Source organism: Homarus americanus, unplaced genomic scaffold (genome assembly GCF_018991925.1).
Source record: "Homarus americanus isolate GMGI-L3 unplaced genomic scaffold, GMGI_Hamer_2.0 scaffold24523, whole genome shotgun sequence".
NCBI classification, from domain to species: Eukaryota; Metazoa; Arthropoda; class Malacostraca; order Decapoda; family Nephropidae; genus Homarus; species Homarus americanus.
Window position 1 is genome coordinate 3,743,322 of NW_024744357.1, and position 22,235 is coordinate 3,765,556.

At 48.7% G+C, this 22,235-nt stretch overlaps 1 protein-coding gene across 10 annotated transcripts in view; it reads left to right on the forward strand.

Annotated features, from left to right (window-relative positions):
• The window catches only part of LOC121877868 (CBP80/20-dependent translation initiation factor-like), a 130,257-nt gene that overhangs the window by 19,604 nt on the left and 88,418 nt on the right, over window positions 1–22,235 (forward strand). For 5 of the 10 annotated variants that reach the window (XM_042383787.1, XM_042383789.1, XM_042383784.1 and 2 more), the window contains exons 1-3: window positions 2,914–3,050; window positions 3,310–3,949; window positions 5,427–5,513. In XM_042383787.1, coding sequence (XP_042239721.1) covers window positions 3,899–3,949; window positions 5,427–5,513 — 138 coding nt within the window. In that variant the 5' untranslated portion in view covers window positions 2,914–3,050; window positions 3,310–3,898. Of the gene's footprint in view, window positions 1–2,911; window positions 3,051–3,309; window positions 3,950–5,426; window positions 5,514–22,235 lie in introns of those variants that run through there. The other 5 variants (XM_042383778.1, XM_042383781.1, XM_042383783.1 and 2 more) reach the window with 4 other exon arrangements.

Below are 22,235 nucleotides of genomic sequence, written 5' to 3' on the forward strand. Positions count from 1 at the left end.
GTCTCTCCCTAGTCGTGTAGTGTACCTTGAGGAAGAGTGAGTGTTGCTGCCAATGTCCGACAGATAGCACAACGCCCACAGCAACCCCAGGGCGTCACAACCAGATGAAAACTATACAAAAAAATGGCCGCCACATAGAAAAATATCAATAAAAATTGCCATCTAATACAAAAATTCCAACAAAAATGGCCGCCGCATAAAAATATACCAACAAAAATGGCCGCCACATAGAAATATACCAACAAAAATGGCCGCCACATCGAAAAATACCAACAAAAATGGCCGCCACATAGAAATATGACAACAAAAATGGCCGCCACATAGAAATATACCAACAAAAATGGCCACCACATAGAAATATACCAACAAAAATGGCGAACAAAAGTGGCTGCCACATTGAAAAAAAAGAACGACACACATTTACTTAATGGATCACATAATTATATGACATCTGGGTTTACCTTTCACAGCAAATTAACCAAAGACGTGAAATTACACCTGACGACACAGTTTAACCCTTTGAGTTCTGGAGGGTTAAATCATCGTCGTCAAAGTGTTAAATCTCTTTTGACGATGATTTAACCATTTGATGGCGATGACGATGATATAACTCTTTGATGACTATGATTTAACTCTTTGACGACGATGATTTAACCCTTTGACGACGACGATTTAACTCTTTGACGACGATGATTTAACCCTTTGACGACGATGATTTAACTCTTTGACGACGATGATTTAACTCTTTGACGACGATGATTTAACTCTTTGACGACGACGATTTAACTCTTTGACGACGATGATTTAACTCTTTGACGACGATGATTTAACTCTTTGACGACGATGATTTAACTCTTTGACGACGATGATTTAACTCTTTGACGACGATGATTTAACTCTTTGACGACGATGATTTAACTCTTTGACGACGACGATTTAACTCTTTGACGACGACGATTTAACTCTTTGACGACGATGATTTAACCCATTAAGGACTATGATTTAACCCTTTGATGGTGATGATAATGATTTAACCCTTTGACGACGATGATTAAACCCTTTATGACTCAAAGGGTTAAGATAATAGACAACCAATCAACCAATAAGAAGAAAGAATTGAGATTACAGATTACAGATTGCCCACGAGGGGGCTAGTTTATTAAGCACCCCCTTACATCCTGAGTGTAGAGTTCATAGCTGTATGTCATGACCTTTCACCTGTACGAAGAGGGGAGTGAACTGTCGAGGTCACCCGTGATGGCCTGACACACGGGGTCAAACCAGAGACGTGATGGCAACAGAGAAACGAACAGCTAAGGTATGGAAGTCAGGTTAAATGAAGTCCTCCCCAATCCTAAAAGACCTTAACCTAACCTAACCTAATCCAAATAGGTCCCAGTTCAAAGAGGTTCTAAATATAGGGCCCGAGAGGACAGTAGGGGGCCCCTTTTGACGTGCCACCAAGGGGAGGAGGTCCCCCCTACACCAACATATATTACGACCATCCAGAAGGGGGAGTTTTACGTGTCGAGCCTCGTTTGTTTACATTAAATCAACGTTTACGGCCCCACAACTTGTTGACACATGTTGGTTCAACGTGTGATGTGTCTAGGGTGAGGGAGGGAGTAGAGGGTGAGGGAGGAAGGGAGTGGCTCTCATCCCTCCCTTTCTGTAACCCGTGTGTTGAGATGACAGGGTCGGAAGAAGTAAGGGTTGAGAGGGTATTAGTATCGGTGTGTGTGTGTGTGTGTGTGTCGTCCTCCAGTAGATCTCCCTCTAACTACATGTATAAATAAATGTTTGTAAATTAATAAATGGATTATGTAAATATCAAGCATTACCACTCTTGTCACCTGCTCCTATTTTTCTTCTTCTTCTTAGTCCTTTTCCTCCTCTTCATCTTCCTATTCCCCTTCCTACTCCTCCTTTCCTTCGTCATCTTCCTCCTCCTGTTCCTCCTCGTACTCCTAACCTCGGTGATAGTGAGTGAGTGGTCATGCCAGATATGATGTTGGTGAGGTAAAAATGCGAGGAGGAGGAGGATTATTACCCTTATACCTCATGTTGACTCTTGGAGGATAAGGCACACGACACGACCCTTCACCTGTCACCTGAATCACTGCCGTGTTATGAGGTCAGTGACACATCCCTTTACTGTGGTCATGACGCGTTACTGTTACACTACCCCCCCACACACACACACACACACACACACACACACATACCAGCGTGTAGTCGTAAGAGGGACGTGTCTTCAGTAAGGTAGCAACAGATTACGACCTTTAAGAGCTTTGTTCCATATAATCACACACACACACACACACACACACACACACACACACACACACACACTTCAGAGAGGGATACTAATTACTCCTCCGCCCTTCATCCTTAAATACACACATGGTCACACAACCTATGACGCCCCTGTGTGCGTCACTATGAGGTACAGGTGGAGGCGGAAATTTTCAGTGGCAGAGATGTACGAACGTCAGCGACCGTGAAGTGTGTCGCAGCCCCACGACAAGTGCCATGAGAGCTCCTGCAAACAGAGGGAGAGTATTAATAGTCGGTGTGTGTGTGTGTGTGTGTGTGTGTGTGTGTGTGTGTGTGTGACATGATTTCCACACGGTTTTAGGTCAAGGTTGGACTGTTACGTACCTGGGTATTCAAGGAGGAAGGTGTCTCACAGGTGTGTAATCTATACCTTGTCGCAGTCTTATCTTACAAGGGGAGAGGGGAGGTGTTGAGGTCACACCTGTATCCTAAAGTGTATGTTCAGTGTCATGAGGGATAATGTGTCGTCTTGCGGTAATCAGGTTCTCAATACCCAAAATTCCGCTGCACCTCACAAGGGAGGAGGGAGGGAGTGGGTTGTGCGACTTGGCAGTGGGCCCGTGAACTCCTTTGGCTCGACTGTGGCAGAGTGTCTTGGTGAGGGCAGAGTAGCGGCCGCGTTGTAGTGTTGTGGTGTTATGTGGCCACTAGTGCCGGGCTGCTGCTGATCTAGAGCCCCTACCGTCGCCTTCTTCATGTGCTGACCCTTCCTGGTGAGTGAGTGAGTGAGGGCGTGGAGGCGTGTGTGTGGTGTTGTGATGGTCGTGCTGGTGGCGGCGTCCGCTGCCCACAGACACGATGCATCTCGCCGGCGGCGTTGTTGCGTATTTAGAACGCTCGACAGTACGACTTGCCCCACCGCTCACACGCTGACCATAAGTGGAAATGAAGTGTTCCTAAACTCTGATTAACATGTGTCTGAAGGAATTACCTGGATAACCTGGCCCTCACACTGTTTATTTGTCGTTTCAGGTGCAGAGCGACGCCCGGTCCTCCTCCTCCGAGTGTCATCGACAAACTAACGACTTCCGAGACGCAGCGCAACGAACCCTCGACTTCTCTCTCTCTCTCCAGCAGCGACCGTCAACCCTCTTGGTTCGGGGCGAGTTTTAACGGGGAATCCTTAAGCGATTTCCTTTACCGTGATAGTGCTGTGATGCGGTGCCAGGGGCTCTAGTGTGTATCTGGCGAGCTTAGAAAAATAAAAGAAGAAAAAAATAAGAGAGAAGTGCTCAGTGCTTAAGATAACAGGACTGTTTTTTTTTACTACACTCAAGTGGTAACCAAGAGACTCTGATGTTGAAGGTGTGAGGTCGTGGAAAGAAAAGAAGAAAAAAAAAAGCGAATCAACACTTTACATTCACGTGTGGTATAGTTTCTGTGATAAGACATAACTTGAAAGTAGCGTTGGTCTCAAGAATTAAAACAAGAGTGTGTGTTTGTGTGTGTGTCGGATATACAGAGACTCGTCACGTTATACAGAAGTGATCTAGTGAAGGTCTAATTTAACTGTGAACAAGAGCACCTCGACGCGACAGAGGACTAGATAAGAGTGGAGATAATGGAGGGCAAGAGAGAAAGGAACACTCGTAAGGAGAAAAACTTCGCACAGGTAAGATGAGAATTGACCTCTGAGAATCACCTGAGGAATCTCTACACACACCCAACCGCCCTAACGCTACGTGAGGGCGGGGTTAGGTTAGGGTGGTTAACCTTTGGGTGAAATACGCTTGGGAGGTTAGATTAGGTTAGGTTAGGGTGGTTAATCTTTGAGTGAAATAAGCTTGGGAGTGTGGAGATTCTTCAGTTGATTTGACCTTTATTTATTGTCTGAGTTTATACACCGAAAAGGTAAGATTTTCCTTACTGAGAAATGGTCTACGCTGACGGTAAATTATTAATAGTAGTTTACATCCGAGTGATTTGTAAAGTTCAGCAAGATTAGTGTACACCCAGAAGGTATAATATATTCTCTTATTTACAAATTTACTTTATAAACAGCAACGATAATGACACCTGTGTTTACAAGAGGTTTACATACAAGATGAAATGAGTAAAGTGACGATTAGGCACCTTAGTTTATTTCCCCTGATGATTAGACGTCCTAACCTAACTGAACGCTAACCTAACCTAACCTAACCTAACCTAACCTAACCTAACCTAACTACCCCACCCCCAAGGTAGCGCTAGGGTGTGGAATCATCAGGTGAAATAAGCTGGGGTGCCGAATCTTCACGTAATCCAATAAAATGCCAATAATTCGTTTTGTACAGTATATGTATTTACTTTACATACAGACAACAAAAACGATATGTTATTGTTTACACGTATCGTCATAATAATGTCATACAGACTATATAATGCCTCGTGACTCCAGTGCTTGGTCGTCCATACAGCCATCACGGAACACTCACTAGCCCTCCAACATAGTTCTCCCTTGACTCTTAGACACGACCATTTTCTATGAACGTTCTTTGTTGATGTTTTCTTACCGAGGCGCACATTTCAGTTGGGTCCGGATCCATTGAGGTTACTATTATAAATATTTCTCTTAATTGTCAGTGTAACAATACAGGTTAAGGATTGACTTAAAGGTGAAGGACAGAATTAATATCCAATTATAACACTACATTACAGTGAGACAAAAAATAATATAGAATCGTTTTAAAAAAAATATCCAGGATTTTTTTTTCTTTATTAAATATTTGCTACTTTATATAGTTTATGTCTAATGCATAAATTGACTTGGTGTTGAAGAACGATAATACAGTATATTACAAAAGAAAATAACAATTCTTCAGTTAGGGATAATATTGATGGCAGGGACTGTGGTGACTATATGGGCCAGGCAGTTGACACTCTGACACTCATGATGTTTTAGTCACTTACAATTTAAATAGTAATCATCAACAATATTAATAACACCATAATATTTTTGTTAACACATGAACATCAGTGTTAAATATTATTGTTTCATTAAAGTTCGTCTCCTTTTGTTTCTTCATGTTGTTTTATTAACTTTATTTACAAATCCTTTACGTGTTGTCGCTTTCTGTGTCTTGACTTCGTGTGACCTGTGTTGGCCGCAGGAGGAGAGCGGCTGGATGGTCGGTCAGGATCCTCAACAAGGCAGCTACTGGCGGAGTCCTTCCCTCACCCGACGGAGGAACTACTCGGTAACCCCGTGTGACCCCGTGTACTCTATAGCTCTGACCCTGTGTACTCCATAGCTCTGACCCTGTGTACTCTATAGCTCTGACCCTGTGTACTCTATAGCTCTGACCCCGTGTACTCTATAGCTCTGACCCTGTGTTGAGTTTGTTGATCTTTTTTGACCCCGTGTCGATTTTGTTGTGACCCCGTGTAGAGTTGTGACCCACAAGTCGAGTTTGTTGACCTTGTTTGACCCCTTGTCGATTGTTATGAACCGATGTACTCTGTAGCTCTGACCCCATATCGAATTACTGACTTTTTTGACCCCGTGTCAATTCGTGTAGAACGTATTAATCCAGCTGACTTTGTTTAACTCCCTGACTATCATGTCGACACCTGAATGCCCCCCCCCCACCCAAGGTCAACCCAGATGACCTCAGCATTGCTCCTGTGTTTATTTCGTTTCCTCTGTTGACCTTATCTGACCTGCACGACCTATCTCTTTTTCTTTAAAGGTTATTCTGTCAGTCACTATTATAATATAGGAAGTAACGAATACGGTGAAACCTTCATATAACGGACTTTTTCTCCACATAACGGACTTTCTCTCCACATAACGGACTTTCTCTCCATATAACGGACTTTCTCTCCATATAACGGACTTTCTCTCCATATAACGGATTTTTCTCTCCATACAACGGACTGCTCTCAATATAATCCGTTAGAGGAGGTTTCATATCTAATGGACCCATCGATATAACGGACGATGGTTTAACCGTTAAACCATCGTCCTCAAATGGTTAAGTGCCAACATGACATTATAAACCAAATCTGTGTAGTGGTGATTGTGAGAGAACACAGGTAAACAGGTATACTTTAATAAACCAGTGTTGACCCAGTGTGGTGGTATAGTGTGGTAGTGTGGTTTTCGGTACACTTTGGTAGACTCGTGTGGTGGTATGAGGGTGGTGTGCAAGGGATGGTGTGGTGGTGTGAGGGTGGTGTGCAAGGTATGGTGTGGTGGTGTGAGGGTGGAGTGCAAGGTATGGTGTGGTGGTGTGAGGGTTGGGTGCAAGGGATGGTGTGGTGGTATGAGGGTAAAAAGGTATGGTGTGTAGGCTGGGGTGGGCGTGTGTGGTGGTGTGAGGGTGGGGTGCAAGGTATGCTGTGGTGGTGTGAGGTGCAGGGGTGGTGTGGTGGTATGAGGTGGGGTGCAAGGCATGGTGTGGTGGTGTGGAGGGTTGGGTGTAAGGTGGTGTGAGGGGTGGGGTAAGGGATGGTGTGGTGGCATGAGGTGAAAAGTGCGATGTGGGTGGTGTGAGGTAAAAGGTATGGTGTGGTGGTGAGGTGGGGTGTAAGGTATGGTGGTGTGGTGGTGGTGTGGTGGTGGTATCTATCTCGGATGTATCAAGGAAAAGACAGATATTCACACACACACACACACACACACACACACACACACACACACACTGTATATATACACACATACATACTACTACTACCACACACACACACACACATCACTACTAATACTACATGATATACAAGGACGGCAGACAGGAAATATATCACGCACAGCAGACAAAACACAGGTACACACAGGTAAGAATTCGCTCATCAACAGACAACATCAACACGCGCTAGCATCCGGCAGCCAAGCATTTTAACCCAGTACCTACCTGTAGCAGAGGGGCAACACCTGACGGAGGGGGCGTTACGGCGTCAAGGTCAGAAGACGTGACTGAAATATTTCGGGTCGCACTATCACTGAAGATGCTATATATGGGTACAATATGTTGGGTTTAAATGAGGTTGGACTTTTAAGTTTGGTTAGGTTAGGTTAAGTGAGGGGGGGTGGGAGGGTTAGGTATATATGAGAGTGTATTGTATTTTATTATTATTATTATTATTGTTGTTGTTGTTGTTGTTGTTGTTGTTGTTGTTGTTGTTGTTATTATTGTTGTTATTAATGTTATTATTATTATTATTATTATTATTATTAAATAAATATAAGATAAATATGATATTGTTTTCCTAAGAGCTTAGTGTATGTGTGTGTGTGTGTGTGTGTGTGTGTGTGTGTTGTTAAGCACCGTTCACTAGGTCTCAGTAAAGGTTATTAACAGAGAGAGATATTTCACACGATGCCCCCACCCCCTTGAGAGAAAATCCTGACCAAGTGATGTGCTGAGAAACACGAGACACACACACACACACACACACACACACACACACACACACACACACACACTACATCCTTGACCACCGAAGGGTCAAGACGTACCCATACTAACTCCCTCCCCTGAACCCTCCTCCCCACCGGAATATCAACAAGTTCTCGCCAGAAGTTACAATTTCATTTAGGAAAGGAATGGAACCAGTGTTAAACAGAGGTGAACAGTGGTGAACAATGATTAGCTAAGTCCAGTGAGAACAACTCAACAGTAACAGTCATACCCAAGTTAACCTTCACACAGTGGGGTCCCAGAGTGCCAGTGATAACGGCGGTGAGACCCGCTGCTGCTTCAGCGATGTGTTAATCCGTCTACGATAGGCCACGGGACCCTCACTCATATAACACCATCTGTGAGGGAATTACTACACCGTCAGTCTCATGCCATCTGAGGAGTACTACACACGTGAGGTCCTCATAGCACCATCTGTGGGGGAATTACTACACCACGTGAGGTCCTTCATAGCACCATCTGTGAGGGAATTACTACACCACGTGAGGTCCTTCATAGCACCATCTGTGAGGGAATTACTACACCACGTGAGGTCCTTCATAGCACCATCTGTGAGGGAATTACTACACCACGTGAGGTCCCTCATAACAACATCTGTGAGGGAATTTCTACACCACGTCAGGTCCCTCATAACACCATCCGTGAGGGGTTACCACCATGGGCTACTTGCTTTACCATCTGTGAGGTAATTACTACACCACGTGAGGTCCCTCATAACACCATCTGTGAGGGAATTACTACACTACGTGAGGCCCCTCATAACACCATCTGCGAGGGAATTACTACACCACGCCAGGTCCCTCATAACACCATCTGAGGGAACTACTACACCACGTGAGTTCCTCCTAACACCATCTGGGAGGGAGTTACTACACTACAAGTTTGCTGTTCAACACCTACATTAATCTGTATGTTCACTGTATGTTCCTTTACCTTTCTCTAATGAAGGCTTTTGTTAAACCACCAATGTATGTAATAAGTCATTTATGTCCAATGAATATTTTCAGCCTTCGGGCTGCAGAATTTTTTCAATAAACCGCTAATTATTATTATCATTATTACACACACACACACACACACACACACACACACACACACACACACACACACACACACGGACGTAACTACACTTCACCATTGTTCACACAGGCCTTTCAAGAGAGGTGGGTTAAGTGCAGGTGTTATTGTCGTGGGCTAAACTACCCATTGTGAGGTGAGGAAATAACAGTGGTGAGAAATCCGGCCCATGAGACTGATACAAAAAACAATCATGTGAAGATTAGACACCCTGTAGCTTATTGCATCTGAAGATTAAACTACACCCTAATGTTAACCTAACCTAACCTAACCAAACCTAACCTTACTAACATTACTCTATCCAGTGATCAGATATACACGGGAAATTTAATCGACAATACCTTAATATTTCGATCTAGTATATATACCTGAACGTATCTGGTTCAATTAGTATAATAGGGATGGTATAGAAACCACAATTGGGACACGGTATTAGGAGTTAATTGGCTCAGTTATAAAGTATATAGATTATCCCCCCCCCTAGGAGCTAATTACAGGTTGGAGAGGAGAGATTAAGGGTTTATTTACACCGGGGAGGGAGGGGAGGGGAGGGAGGAGAGGGAAGAGGTTAATGATATATCAACCCCTCCAACTTCCTTTCTCTCTCTCTCTCTCCTCTTCTTCCCTCTCCTCATTCTCTCCTCCTCGTCCCTCCTCTTCCTTCTCCTCATCTCCCTCACTTCTCTCACCGACTCCCCTCTTCCCCTGCCCCTCTTCCCCTGTCCCCTCTTCCCTGCCCCCCCCTCTGTGTTTGTTGACACGGCTACCAAAGTGTTTGTATTCACGGACTAATTAAAGGTAAAGATTTATTTTGTTCAGCAGTGTCGTGTGTGTGTGTGTGTGTGTGTGTGTGTGTGTGTGTGTGTGTGTGTGTGTGTGTGTGTGCGTGTGTGTGTGTGTGTGTGTGTAAGAGAGGCAGAGTATTGCGTGATGCAGTATGGTTAACTTGACAATGGTCGACTAATGACACACACACACACACACACACAAACACACACACACACCGCCGCTTTCATGGTAAGTTAAGACACTGAGGTGGTGGTCAGCGTCTCTAACTGTTGTGTTGTAACAGGCTGATTTACCTCAAGATTAACCCCTCATTTCCCCTGCTTATAACACCTGAAGATTAACCACCTAATCCATATTTAACCTAACCTAAACCCATTTCCACACCAATCCCCACCCCTCCCCCAAGGTAGCGTAAGGGTGTTTAATTATAGGTGTAATTTTCAGGTGATCGCTGGTTAGGTTAGGTTAGGTTGAGTTAGGTTAGGTTAGGGTTAGGTTAGGGTTAAAGGTTAGGTTAGTTAGGCTAGGTTGTGTTAGAAGTAGGTTAAGGTGTTTAATTTAATCATCAAAAATAATCAGGGAGGGAAGTAATCTTCAGGTGATCCAAATTCTTAGAAAAATACAAAACAATTCTGAAAAAATTGTGTGTGTGTGTGTGTGTGTGTGTGTGTGTGTGTGTGTGTGTGTGTGTGTGTGTGTGTGTGTGTGTGTGTGTGTGTGTGTGTGTGTGTGTGTGTGTGTGTGTGTGTGTGTGTGTGTGTGTGTGTGTGTGTGTGTGTGTGTGTGTGAGAGAAGTGACCGCAAGGCCTCCTCCACAGCGGTTGACTCCCAAGGTAAAATCACTAGGGAAATAACTGCTACCTGGACAGCCAATAATAATCAAACAGCAGTAGAATAATTATTATGAGACATTATCTTAGTTATCATAGAATACACACACACACACACACACACACACACACACACACACACACACACATACAACACACACACACACATATTTCTATCATAAAGATTCTGTTGTGTCCGCTGGATCATGTTTCATTGGTTAATATTTGTGTGTGTGTGTGTGCGTGTGTGTATGTGTGTGTGTTCATTATACAGCAGATGTCTCTTTATGGCACTAAGATTGGTCCATAAGGGTGGCACTAAGATTGGTTCATGAGGTCAAAGATGGTTCATAGGGTGGCACTAAGATAGGTCTATAAGGGTGGCACTAAGATTGGTCTAAGGTGGCACAAGATTGGTTCTAAGGGTGGCACTAAGATTGGTCCATAAGGGTGGGGATAAGATTGGTCCATAATGGTGGCACTAAGATTGGTCTAAAGGGTGCACTAAGATTGTCTAATCAAGTAACTTTAAATGGCACTAAGATTGGTCTAAAGGGTGGCACTAAGATTGGTTCATGAGGTGGCACTAAGATTGGTTCATGGGGATGGCACTAAGATTGGTCCATAAGGGTGGCACTAAGATTGGTTCATAAGGGTGGCACTAAGAATGGTCCATAAGGTGGCACTAAGATTGGTTCAAAAGGTGGCACCAAGATTGTCTATAGGGTGGCACTAAGATTGGTTCATAAGGGTGGCACTAAGATTGGTCCATAAGGGTGGCACTAAGATTGGTTCATAAGGTGGCACTAAGATTGATTCATAAGATTAGTTTTGGCACTGCCAAGCTGAAACTTGTCTCTCAATAGTGGGAAAGCGTCTCTCGTCTCTATAATGGAGAGGAGGAGGGGGAGTGTGTGTGTGGGAGAGTGTTGGCTGGTGGGAGAGAGAGTGTGTAGGAGAGGCTGGTGGGAGAGGTGTGTGGGAGAGTGTTGGCTGGTGGGAGAGAGAGAGGTGGGAGAGTGTTGGCTGGTGGGAGAGAGGAGAGTGTGTGGGAGGTTGGCTGGTGGGAGGTTGGCTGGTGGGAGAGAGAGTGTGTGGAGAGGACAGGGAGAGAGAGAGTGTGTGTGTGGGAGAGTGTTGCGGTGGGAGAGAGAGAGTGTGTGTGGGAGAGTGTTGGCTGGTGGGAGAGAGAGAGAGTGTGTGGGAGAGGTTGGCTGGTGGGAGAGAGAGAGAGAGAGTGTGTGGGAGAGTGTTGGTAGGAGAGAGAGAGAGTGTGGGGAGAGGCTGGTGGGAGAAAGAGAGTGTGTGTGGGAGGCACAGGGAGAGAGAGTGTGTAGAGTGTTGGCTGGTGGGAGGAGAGAGGAGTGTGTGGGGAGAGTGTTGGCTGGTGGGAGAGAGAGGAGTGTGTGTGTGGGAGAGGTTGGCTGGTGGGAGAGAGAGAGTGTGTGGGAGAGTGGGAGAGAGAGAGGGAGAGTGTTGGCTGGTGGGGAGAGAGAGAGGTGTGGGGGAGTGTTGGCTGGTGGGAGAGAGAGTGTGTGTGGGAGAGTGTTGGCTGGTGGGAGAGAGAGAGGTGTGTGTGGGGAGAGTGTTGGCTGGAGAGAGAGAGAGAGAGTGTGAGAGTTAGCTGGTGGGAGAGAGAGAGGTGTGTGGGAGAGGTTGGTGGGAGAAGAGAGAGAGAGTGGGGGGAGGTTGCTGGTGGGAGAGAGAGAGTGTTCGGTGGGAGAGGTTGCTGGTGGAGAGAGAGAGTGTGTGTGTGTGGGAGAGTGTTGGCTGGTGGGAGAGAGAAAGAGGTGGTGTGGGAGAGTGTTGGCTGGTGGGAGAGAGAGAGAGAGGGTGTGGGAGAGTGTTGGCTGGTGGGAGAGAGAGAGTGTGTGGGAGAGGTTGGCTGGTGGGAGAGAGAGAGAGAGTGTGTGGGAGAGTGTTGGCTGGTGGGAGAGAGAGGTGTGGGAGAGTGTTGGCTGTGGGGAGAGAGAGAGTGTGTGTGGGAGAGTGTTGGCTGGGAGAGAGAGAGAGGTGTGTGGGGAGAGTGTTGGCTGGTGGGAGAGAGAGAGAGAGTGTGTGGGAGAGTGGCAGAGGGAGAGAGAGAGTGTGGGGAGAGTGTTGGCTGGTGACTGGAAGTGATTGCCAAGAACTAGGCCAGAAGAGCGTGGAGACAAGAAGGGGGACAAAGGAATGGGAAATGCCAGCGTGAGTGTGGGAGTGCCTGGGAGAGAGATAGACTGTGGGAGAGCCTGGGAGAGTGTGGGACAGTGTGGGAATGGTGCATCTTGTTAATTTGGCGACGTGACAAAACCTCCACCTTGCCACTCACCGTTCACTTCCTCACCTTCCCCCTCACCTCCTCACCCCTGTCTCTCATATGCCTGCCCCTGTATTTGTAAATCTCTATCTCTCATCTGCCCATCAACGCTATAAACACACACATTGGTTAAGAATACACACACACACACACACACACACACACACACACACACACACACACACACACACACAACACATAGATACAGAAATATACAAACACGGAAAGACAGACAGACACACAACCACAAGGATAGACAAGTGCTTAGATTTTATTGTTCTCCAGAGAAACTGGAGGGGCTAACAAAACGTTCACTAGGTATTGAACACACACACACACACACACACACACACACACACACACACACACAACACACACACACACACACACACACACACACACACACACTACAATGTACAATACAAGACAATGTGACAAATAATAAAATTACAATGAACAGTATTAACTAGTGTATGTATGTATGTATGTATGTATGTATGTATGTATGTATGTATGTATGTATGTAATATATTTAATGAATAATAATACACCAACATTGAGATGGATAGACTAAGAGGTTAGATGGATAGACTAATAGACAGTGAAGGACAGACAGATAGATAACTGGTAACCAACACACCTTTAACATGACGAATTAATACAGGTAGATTCAAGAGGTAACTATTAATTAACCCAAGCGTCGTGCACCTGTGAGGAAAATTACAGACTCAATCACCTAAATCACAGGTATAGTTAGATCAATCACTGTCAGAAAAAACCTTTCCATCACAGGTAGAGGTAAGTGTGTGTGATTTACTAATAACATAAAGGTATCCCAATTACCATCACTGAAACAGGTACCAGTGTGTCTAATTTTTCTAAACAATATTAACTCAAGGTGTTACAGTTCACACAAAGGCTGCTTGGGTCTGGCACTGGAGTGTGTAGGAATTCTGAGTGTGTAGGAATTCTGAGTGTGTAGGAATTCTGGAGTGTAAGAACCTGAGGTAGAACGAGGCAATGATTTGGAGTGTGTAGTAATTCTGAGTGTGTAGGAATTCTGAGTGTGTAGTATCCTGAGTGGGACTGAGGAGTGAGTGTGTAGTACAAGTGTGTGGGAATTATGTGTAGAATTCCTGAGTGTGAGGAATTCCTGAGTGTAGGAATTATGAGGGTGCAATGACTGAGTGCAGTACTCTGAGTGTGTAGAATTTGAGTGTAGTACCTGAGTGCAGGAATTATGAGGGCAATGATTATGAGCATGTAATACCCTGGAGTGTGTAGAATCTTGAGTGTGTGTGGAATTCTGAGGTGTAGAAATTCTGAGTGTGAAATTCTGGAGTGTAGAAATTCTGAGTGTAGAAATTTGGAGTGTAATACCTGGAGTGTAAGAATGTAGCTTATGAAAGAAGGCTGCAACACTTCCTCACTCGGTCTAAGACAAGACACTTGAGTGTGGATGTGGTGTAGGTGGATAGTGAGTGTGTGGATGGTGTAGGTGGATAGTGAGTGTGGATGTGGTAGGTGACAGGAGGGATGTGGTGGGGTGTGAGATAGTGTGTGGATGTGGTGTAGGTGAGGGTGAGTGTGTGATGTGGTGACATGGAGTGTGGATGTGTGTAGGTGGATAGTGATGTGTGATGTGGTGTAGGTGGACAAGGAGTGTGGATGGTGGGACAGAGTGTGGGATGTGTAGGTGGATAGTGAGGGATGTGTAGGTGGGATAGAGGTGGGATGGGTGTAGGGATGGTGAAAGGAGGGAACTAGGGAGGTAGGAAGAGGAAGGAGGAGGGAGGTGAGGGAGGAAGGAGGGAGGGGGAGGTGAGGGGAGGAAGGAGGAGGAAGGAGGGAGGAGGTAAGTATAAAGAAGGAAGGGAAGGGGTTAGAGGGAGGGAGAGGGGGGACGTCAGGTGATGGAGAGGACAAGGGAGGGAGGAGGGAGGAGGAGGAGGAGGGGAGGGAGGGAGGGAGGGAGGGGAGGGAGGGAGGAGGGAGAGAGAGGGAGGAGGTAGGGAGGGAGGAGGGGAAGAGAGGAGGAGGTGTGGATGTCAGGTGAGGAGAGGGAGAGGAGAGGGGAGGGAGGGGAGGGAGGGGAGGGAGGGGAGGGAGGGAGAGAGAGGGGGAGAGAGAGAGGAAGAGAGGGAGGGTAGATGCTTATAAATACATTTAGTATTTACCAGTTTCAAAGGGAAACATACTTAGTGACATACTACTACCATATTAATATAATATGATATAAATATAAATATAAAAGAAATAACAACAAAATACCAAACATTGTATAATAAGGTAAGCAATTTGTGTAATAAGAAGGTGATTATGTTAGAGAGACACATGGTTTAACACAAATTTTAAGTATTTACCATCACCACCACAGACAGACATCACACTGCATTGTGGGGGGAGGAAGGAAGGGGAAGAGAGATGAAGAAAAGGAGAGGAAAAGAGTGAAGGAAAGAGAGAAGAGGTGTAGGGGAGGAAGAGGGTAGGGGAAAAAAAAAAAAAGGAGAGAAGAGGGAGGAAGAGATGAGGGGAGTGAAGAGATAGGTGTAGGAGGAAAAGGGTAGGGGAGGAAGAGGGTGGGAGGAGGAAGGGGATGAAGAGGTAGGAGGAGGAAGGAAGAGGGGAGAAGGGGAGATGAAGGGAGAGAAGGAGTAAAGGGGAGATGGGAAGGGGGTGGGGAGGAAGAGGGGATGATGAAGGAGGAAGGGGTGTAGGGGGAGGAAGACAGGATGAAAGAGGAAGGGGCAGAGGAAAGAGGTAGATGAAGGTAGGGGAGAAGAGGATAAAAAAAAGTAGGGGAGGAAGAAAAAGGGGAGAAGAGGGGAGAGGAGGAAGAGGTAGGAGGAGGGAAGAGGTGGGGGAGGAAGAGGTAGGGGAGGAAGAGGTAGGGGAGGAAGGGTGTAGGAGGAAAGGTGGGGAGGAAGAGGTAGGAGGAGGAAGAGGGGGAGGAAGAGGTGTAGGAGGAAGGGGGAGGAAAGAGGGGGAGGAAGAGGTGTAGGGGGAGGAAGAGGGGAGGAAGAGGGTAATGGGGGAGGAAGAGGGTGTAGGGGAGGAAGAGGTAGGGGAGGAGAAGGGGTGAAGAGGAGGAAGAGGTGTAGGGGGGAGGGAAGAGGTAGGGGAGGAAGAAGGTGTAGGGGAAGGAAGAGGGTGTAGGAGGAGGAAGAGGGTGTAGGGGGAGGAAGAGGGTAGGGGAGGAAGAGGGTAGGGGAGGAAGAAGGTAGGGAGGAAGAGGTAGAGGAAGAAGGGAGAAGAGGAGGAGGAAGAGGGTAGGGGAGGAAGGTGTAAGGAGGAAGAGGGTGTAGGAAGAGGGTGTAGGGGAGGAAGAGGGTGTAGGAGGAGGAAGAAGGTGGGGGGGAGGAAGAGGGAGGAAGAGGGAGGAGGAAGGGGGGTGTAGGGGAGGAAGAGGGTGTAGGGAGGGGAGGAAGAGGTGTAGGGGGAGGAAGAAGGTAGGGGGAGGAAGAAGGTGGGAGAAGAAGAGGTAGAGGAGTGAAGGGGTAGGGGAGGAAGAGGTGTAGGGGAGGAAGAAGGTGGAGGAAGAGGGTGTAAGAGGAGTGAAGGGGGTAGGGGGAGAAGAGGAGGAAGAGGGAGGGAAGAGGGAGGGGAGGAAGAAGGGGGAGGAAGATGTAGGGGAGGAAGAGGGTAGAGGAAGAAGGGGAGTGAAGAGGAGTAAAGGAGGGGAAGAGGGGTAAAGGGAGAAAGAGTGTAGGGAGGAAGAGAAGAGGGAGGAAGAAGGTAAGGAAGAGGGGGAGGAAGAGGTGTAGGAGGAAGAAGGTAGGAGAAGAGGTAGGGGAGGAAAGAGAGATAAGAAGGGGGAGGTGAGGGGAGGAAGAAGGTGTAGGGGAGGAAGAGGTGTAGGGGAGGAAGAAGGTAGGGGAGGAAGAGGGTGTAGGAGGAAAAAGGTGGGGGAGGAAGAGGGTGTAGGAGGAGGAAGGGAAGAAAAAATGTGGAGAGGAGGAAGAGTAGGGGAGGAAGAAGGTGTAGGGGAGGAAGAGGTGAGGGGAGGAAGAGGGTAGGGGAGTGGAAGAGGGAAGGGAGGAAGGGGGGAGGAAAGAAGAAGAGGGGAAGAAGAGGGAAGAAGGAGTGAAGGAGGAGGAAGAGGTGGGAAAGGAAGAGGTAGAGTGTAGGGAGAAGAGGCAGGAGGAGAAGAGGTGAGGAAGAGGGTGGGGGAGGAAGAGGGTAGGGGGAGGAAGAGGGGTAGGGGGAGGAAGAGGGTGGGAGGAAGAGGGGGGAGGAAGAGGTAGGAGGAGGAAGAGGTGTAGGGGAGGAAGAGGTAGGGGAGGAAGAGGTAGGGAGGAAGAGGTGTAGGGTGTAAAGAGGGTGTAGGAGGAGGAAGAAGAGGGGAGGAAGAGGAGAGGAAGAGGTAGGGGAGGAAGAAGGAGAGGAGGAAGAGGGTAGGGGAGGAAGAGGTGTAGGGGAGGAAGAAGGGAAGAGGTAGGGAGGAGGTGTAGGGGGAGGCAGGGGAGGAGAGGAAGAAGGTAGGGAGGAAGAGGTAGAGAAAGAAGGTAGGGGAGGAAGAGGGTGTAGGAGGAGGAAGAGGGTGTAGAGGGAAGGGGGTGTAAGAGGAGGAAGAGGTGGGGGAGGAAGAGGTGTAGGGGAGGAAGAAGGTGTAGGGGGAGGAAGAGGGTGGGGAGGAGGAAGAAGGGGAGAAGAGGGTAGGGGAGAAGAGGGTGTAAGAGGAGGAAGGGGTGAGGGGGAGGAAGGGGGTAGGAGGAGAAGAAGGTAGGGGAGGAAGAGGTAGGGGAGGAAGAGGTAAGAGGAAGAAGGAGGAAGAGGGTAAGGGGATGAAGAGTCAGGAGGAAAAGGGAGGAAGGGAGAGGAGGAAGAAGGGAGGGAGGAAGAGGGTGTAGGGGAGGGAAGAAGGTGTAGGGGAGGAAGAAGGTGGGGGAGGAAGAGGTGTAGGAGGAGGAAGAAGGTGTAGAGGAGCAGAGGTGTAGGGGAGGAAGAAGGTGTAGGGGAGGAAGAGGGTAGGGGAAGGAAGAGGTGTAGGGGAGGAAGAGGTGTAGGGGGAGGAAGAGGGGTGGGAGGAAGAGGTGTAGGGGAGGAAGAGGGTGAGGGGAGGAAGAAGGAGTAGGGGAGGAAGAGGTAAATAAAAGGTAGGAGAGGAAGAGGGTGTAGGGGAGGAAGAGGTAGAGGAGGAAGAAGGTGTAAGAGGAGCAAGAGGGAGGAGGAAGAGGTGAGGGGATAAAGAGGAAGAGGGAAGAAGGGGGATAGAGGTAGGGGATGGAAGAATAAGTAGGGGAGGAAGAGGGTGTAGGAGGAAGAGGTGTAGGAGGAGGAAGAGGTGTAGGGGAGGAAGAAGGTGTAGGAGGAGGTGTAGGGGGAGGAAGAAGGTGTAGGGGGAGGAAGAAGGTGTAGGGGAGGGAAGAGGGGGAAGGAAGAGGAGGAAGAGGGTGTAGGAGGAGGAAGAGGGGAAGGGGAAGAGGTAGGGGAGGAAGAAGGTGTAGGAGGAGGAAGAGGGTAGGGGAGGAAGAGGTGAAAAAAAGGGGGGAGGAAGAGGGTGTAGGAGGAGGAAGAAGGGTAGGGGGAGGAAGAAGGTAGGGGAGGAAGAGGTGTAGGGGAGGAAGAAGGTAGGAGGAGGAAGAAGGAGAGGGAAGAGGTGCAGGAGGAGGAAGATGTAAGATGAAGAGGAGGAAGAGGTAGAGGGAAGAAGGGGGAGAAGAGGGAAGGAGGAAGAAGGTGTAAGAGGGGAGGAAGAAGGTAGGGGAGGAAGAGGTGTAGAGGAGGAAGAAGGTAGGGGAGGAAGAGGTGGGGAGGAAGAAGGGTAGGAGGAGAAGGAGGTAGGGGGAGGGAAGAAGGTAGGGGAGGAAGAGGGAAGGAAGAGGTAGGGGAGGAAGAAGGGTAGGGGGAGGAAGAGGTGGGGAGGATGGAAGAAGGTAGGGGGAGGAAGAGGGGGAGAGGGAGAAGAGGGTAGGGGAGGAAGAAGGTAGGGGGAGGAAGAGGGTGTAGGGGAGGAAGAAGGTGTAGGGGAGGGAAGAGGTGTAGGAGGAGGAAGAGGGGGGAAGAGGGTAGGGGAGGAAGAGGTGAGGAGGAGGAAGAGGTGTAGGGGAAGAAGAGTGTAGGGGGAGGAAGAAGGTGTAGGGGAGGAAGAGGTGGGGAGGAAGAAGGTGTAGGGGAGGAAGGTGGAGGGGGAGGAAGAGGGTGTAGGAGGAGGAAGAGGAAAATGTAGGGAGGAAGAGGGTGGGGGAGAAGAAGGGGTAGAAAAGAGGGAGGAGGATGAAGAAGGGGAGGGAAGAGGGGCAGGGGATAAAGAGGAAGAAGGAGGAAGAGGGTGTAGAGGAAGAGGGGGAAGGAAGAGGGTGAGGGGAGGAAGAGGTGGGGAGGAGGAAGAGGGTAGGGGAAGGAAGAGGGGAGGAAGAAGGGGTGGGAGAAGAGGTAGGAGGAGGAAGAAGGTAGGGGAGAAGGTGTAGGGGAGGAAGAGGGTGAGGGGAGGAAGAGGTGAGGAAGAGGAAGAGGGTAGGAAGAGGTAGGGGAGGAAGAAGGTGTAGGGGAGGAATAGGGGAGGAAGAAGGTGTAGGAGGAGGAAGAGGTGTAGGGAAGGAAGAGGGGGAGGGTGTAGGAGGGAAGAGGGGGAGGAAGAAGGTGTAGGGGAGGGAAGAGGGGAGGAAAGGTAGGGGAGGAAGAGGGTGGGAGGAGGAAGAAGATGGGGAGGGAGGAGGAAGAGGGGGAGAAGAGGTAGGGGAGGAGGAAGAAGGTAGAGGAAGAGGGTAGGGGAGGAAGAAGGGGGGAGGAAGAGGGTAGGGGGAGGAAGAAGGGGAGGAAGAGGGTGTAGGAGGAGGAAGAAGGTAGGGGAGGAAGAGGTGGGGAGGAAGAAGGTGGGGGAGGAAGAGGGTGTAGGAGGAGGAAGAGGGTGGGAGGGAAGAAGGGGAGGGAAGAGGGTGTAGGAGGAGGAAGAGAAGGAAGAGGGTAGGGGAAGGTGTAGGGGGAGGAAGAGGCAGGAGGAGGAAGAGGGGAGGGGGAGAAGAGGTAGAGGAGGAAGAAGGTGTAGGGGGAGGAAGAGGGGTGGGGAGGAAGAAGGTGGGGAGGAAGAGGGGTAGGGAGGAGGAAGAGGAAGAGGTAAGAGAGGAAGAGGGGTGTAGGGGAGGAAGAGGGAGGAGGAAGAGGTGGGAGGAAGAGGTAGGAGGAGGAAGAGGAAGGGGAGGAAGAGGAGGAAGAGGTGTAGGAGAGGAAGAGGAAGAGGTAGGGGAGGAAGAAGGTGCAGGAGGAGGAAGAGGTGCAGGAGGAGGAAGAGTGTGAGGAGCAGGAAGGGGTGGAGGAGGAGGAAGAGGAGGGAGGAAGAAGGAGGAGGAGGAAGAGGTGTAGGAGGAGGAAGGTAGGAGGAGGGAAGAGGGGTGTAGGAGGAGGAAGAGGTGTGGGGGGAGGAAGAGGTGTAGGAGGAGGTGAAGGAGGAGGAAGAGTGTGTAGGAGGAGGAAGGGGGGGAGGAGGTAGGAGGAGGAAGAGGGGTGTAGGGAGGAGGAAGAGGCGGGAGGAAGAGGTGTAGGAGGAGAAGAGGTGTAGGGGAGGAAGAGGTGTAGGAGGAAGAGGTGGGGAGGGAAGAGGTGGGGGAGAAGAGGGAAGAGGGTAGGAGGAGGAAGAGGGGGGAGGAAGAGGTAGGGGAGGAAGAGGGAAGAGGGTGAGGGAGGAAGAGGTAGGGGAGGAAGAGGTAGGAGGAGGATGAAGAGGGTGTAGGGGAGGAAGAAGGTGAAGGGGAGGAAGGTGAGGGGAGGAAGAGGTAGGGAGGAGGAAGAGGTGTAGGAGGATGAGGGTAGGAGGAAGAGGTAGAGGAGGAAGAGGGTAGGGGGGAGGAAGAAGGTGTGGGGGGGGAGGAAGGGTGTAGGGGAGGAAGAGGGTAGGGGAGAAGGGGGTAGGGGGAGAAGGGGGGTAGGGGGGAGAAGGGGTGTAGGTACAACAAGTAGAGAGAATATACTGTACTCAGAAGGGCGTGGTAGAGCTGCCTGCCAACACGGTTTTCATGTGGGGAATACAGTATGAAGGGAGGGGTACACGATGAAGAAAGACACATGAGACCAGAGAGGAATGTAGCCTGGCGTGGAGACATCTGCGAGGCACTGATACTTGGGGACAATTTGGGATATTTGGGATATTATGGGGAAATGAGATCAATATTAGGTGTCACGTGTTGTAGAGGTGACAGGACGAGACTTGCGGGTGCCGCCTGATGGTGATGATGGTGAGGAGACTGTGGTGTGTGAGGAGGGACGCTGTGGTGGTGGTGGTGTGAGGAGGGACACTGTGGTGGTGGTGGTGGTGTGAGGAGGGACTGTGTGTGGTGGTGGTGTGAGGGAGGACGCTGTGGTGGTGGTGTGATGAGGGGACGCTGTGGTGGTGGTGGTGTGAGGGGTGGGGGTGATGCTGTGGTGGTGGTGGTGGTGTGGGGACGCTGTGGTGGTGGGGTGGGTGGTGGTGGGGAAGGGAAAGGGGAGGATGAAGGGGTTGGGGGAGGGTGGGGTGGGGGAAGGAGTTGAGGTGTGGGTGTAGAGAGTGTGTGTGTGTGTGTGTGTGTGTGTGTGTGTGTGTGTGTGTGTGTGTGTGTGTGTACTGATATGAATATAAGGAATGCAGGAAGACATGTCCTTTTGGGGATGGAGGAGCGACAATGGGGCGTTGTCTTGACACGGCAGGAGGGTCCTTCAATGGAGTGGTCACCTAGGCATGTGTGGAGGAGGTGGTGGTGGAGGTGTATTGTTGGGGTAGTTTGGAGGAGGAGGTGCAGGTGGCAGGGGTAAGTGATAGCGGATAGGGGGGTGGAAGAGTAATGTGGAGGGTGAGGCCAGTGTGGAGGAAGAACATAAGAATGGAGGAAACTGCAGCGGGCCTATTGGTCCATACTCGGCAGTCCCATTTACACCCAACCTCTATTGCTCATATATCCATCCAACCTATGTTTGAAGCTATCCAGCGTATTCGAGTTAATGTATTTGGTAACTTGTTCCATTCATCCACTCCTCTATTTCTAAACCAATTTTACCTATTTCGCGCCTAAATCTAAATTTGTCTAATTTAAACCATTGTTCACGAGTTCGCTCCTGGTTGGATAGTATGAGTACCTTTGTAATGTCCTTTGTTTAGCCTGACTTCCATTTATACACCTCCGATCATATCGCCCTCCTCTACGTCTGTCGATGGAGTGCAAATTAAGATGCTTTAACCTGTCTCTGTACTCAAGGTTCCTAATGCCCGGGACTAGTCTTGTCATTCTCCTCTGAATTCTTTCTAGGATTCTATAACCATTCTGAAGTACGGTGACCAGAACTGAACTGCATAAACCAAGTGAACTCGCTAGTCTTGTAACTAACACTCCTTTGTATGAACCCAAGTACTTTATTAGCCTTGTTTCGAAAAGAAGGAGGAAGAGAAAAAAATAAAAAAAGTAAATATATCACATGTTAGTATAGTTGTGTGTGTGTGTGTGTGTGTGTGTGTGTGTGTGTGTGTGTGTGTGTGTGTGTGTGTGTGTGTGTGTGTGTGTAGTTTTGGGACACTGATATACGTTGACATTATCC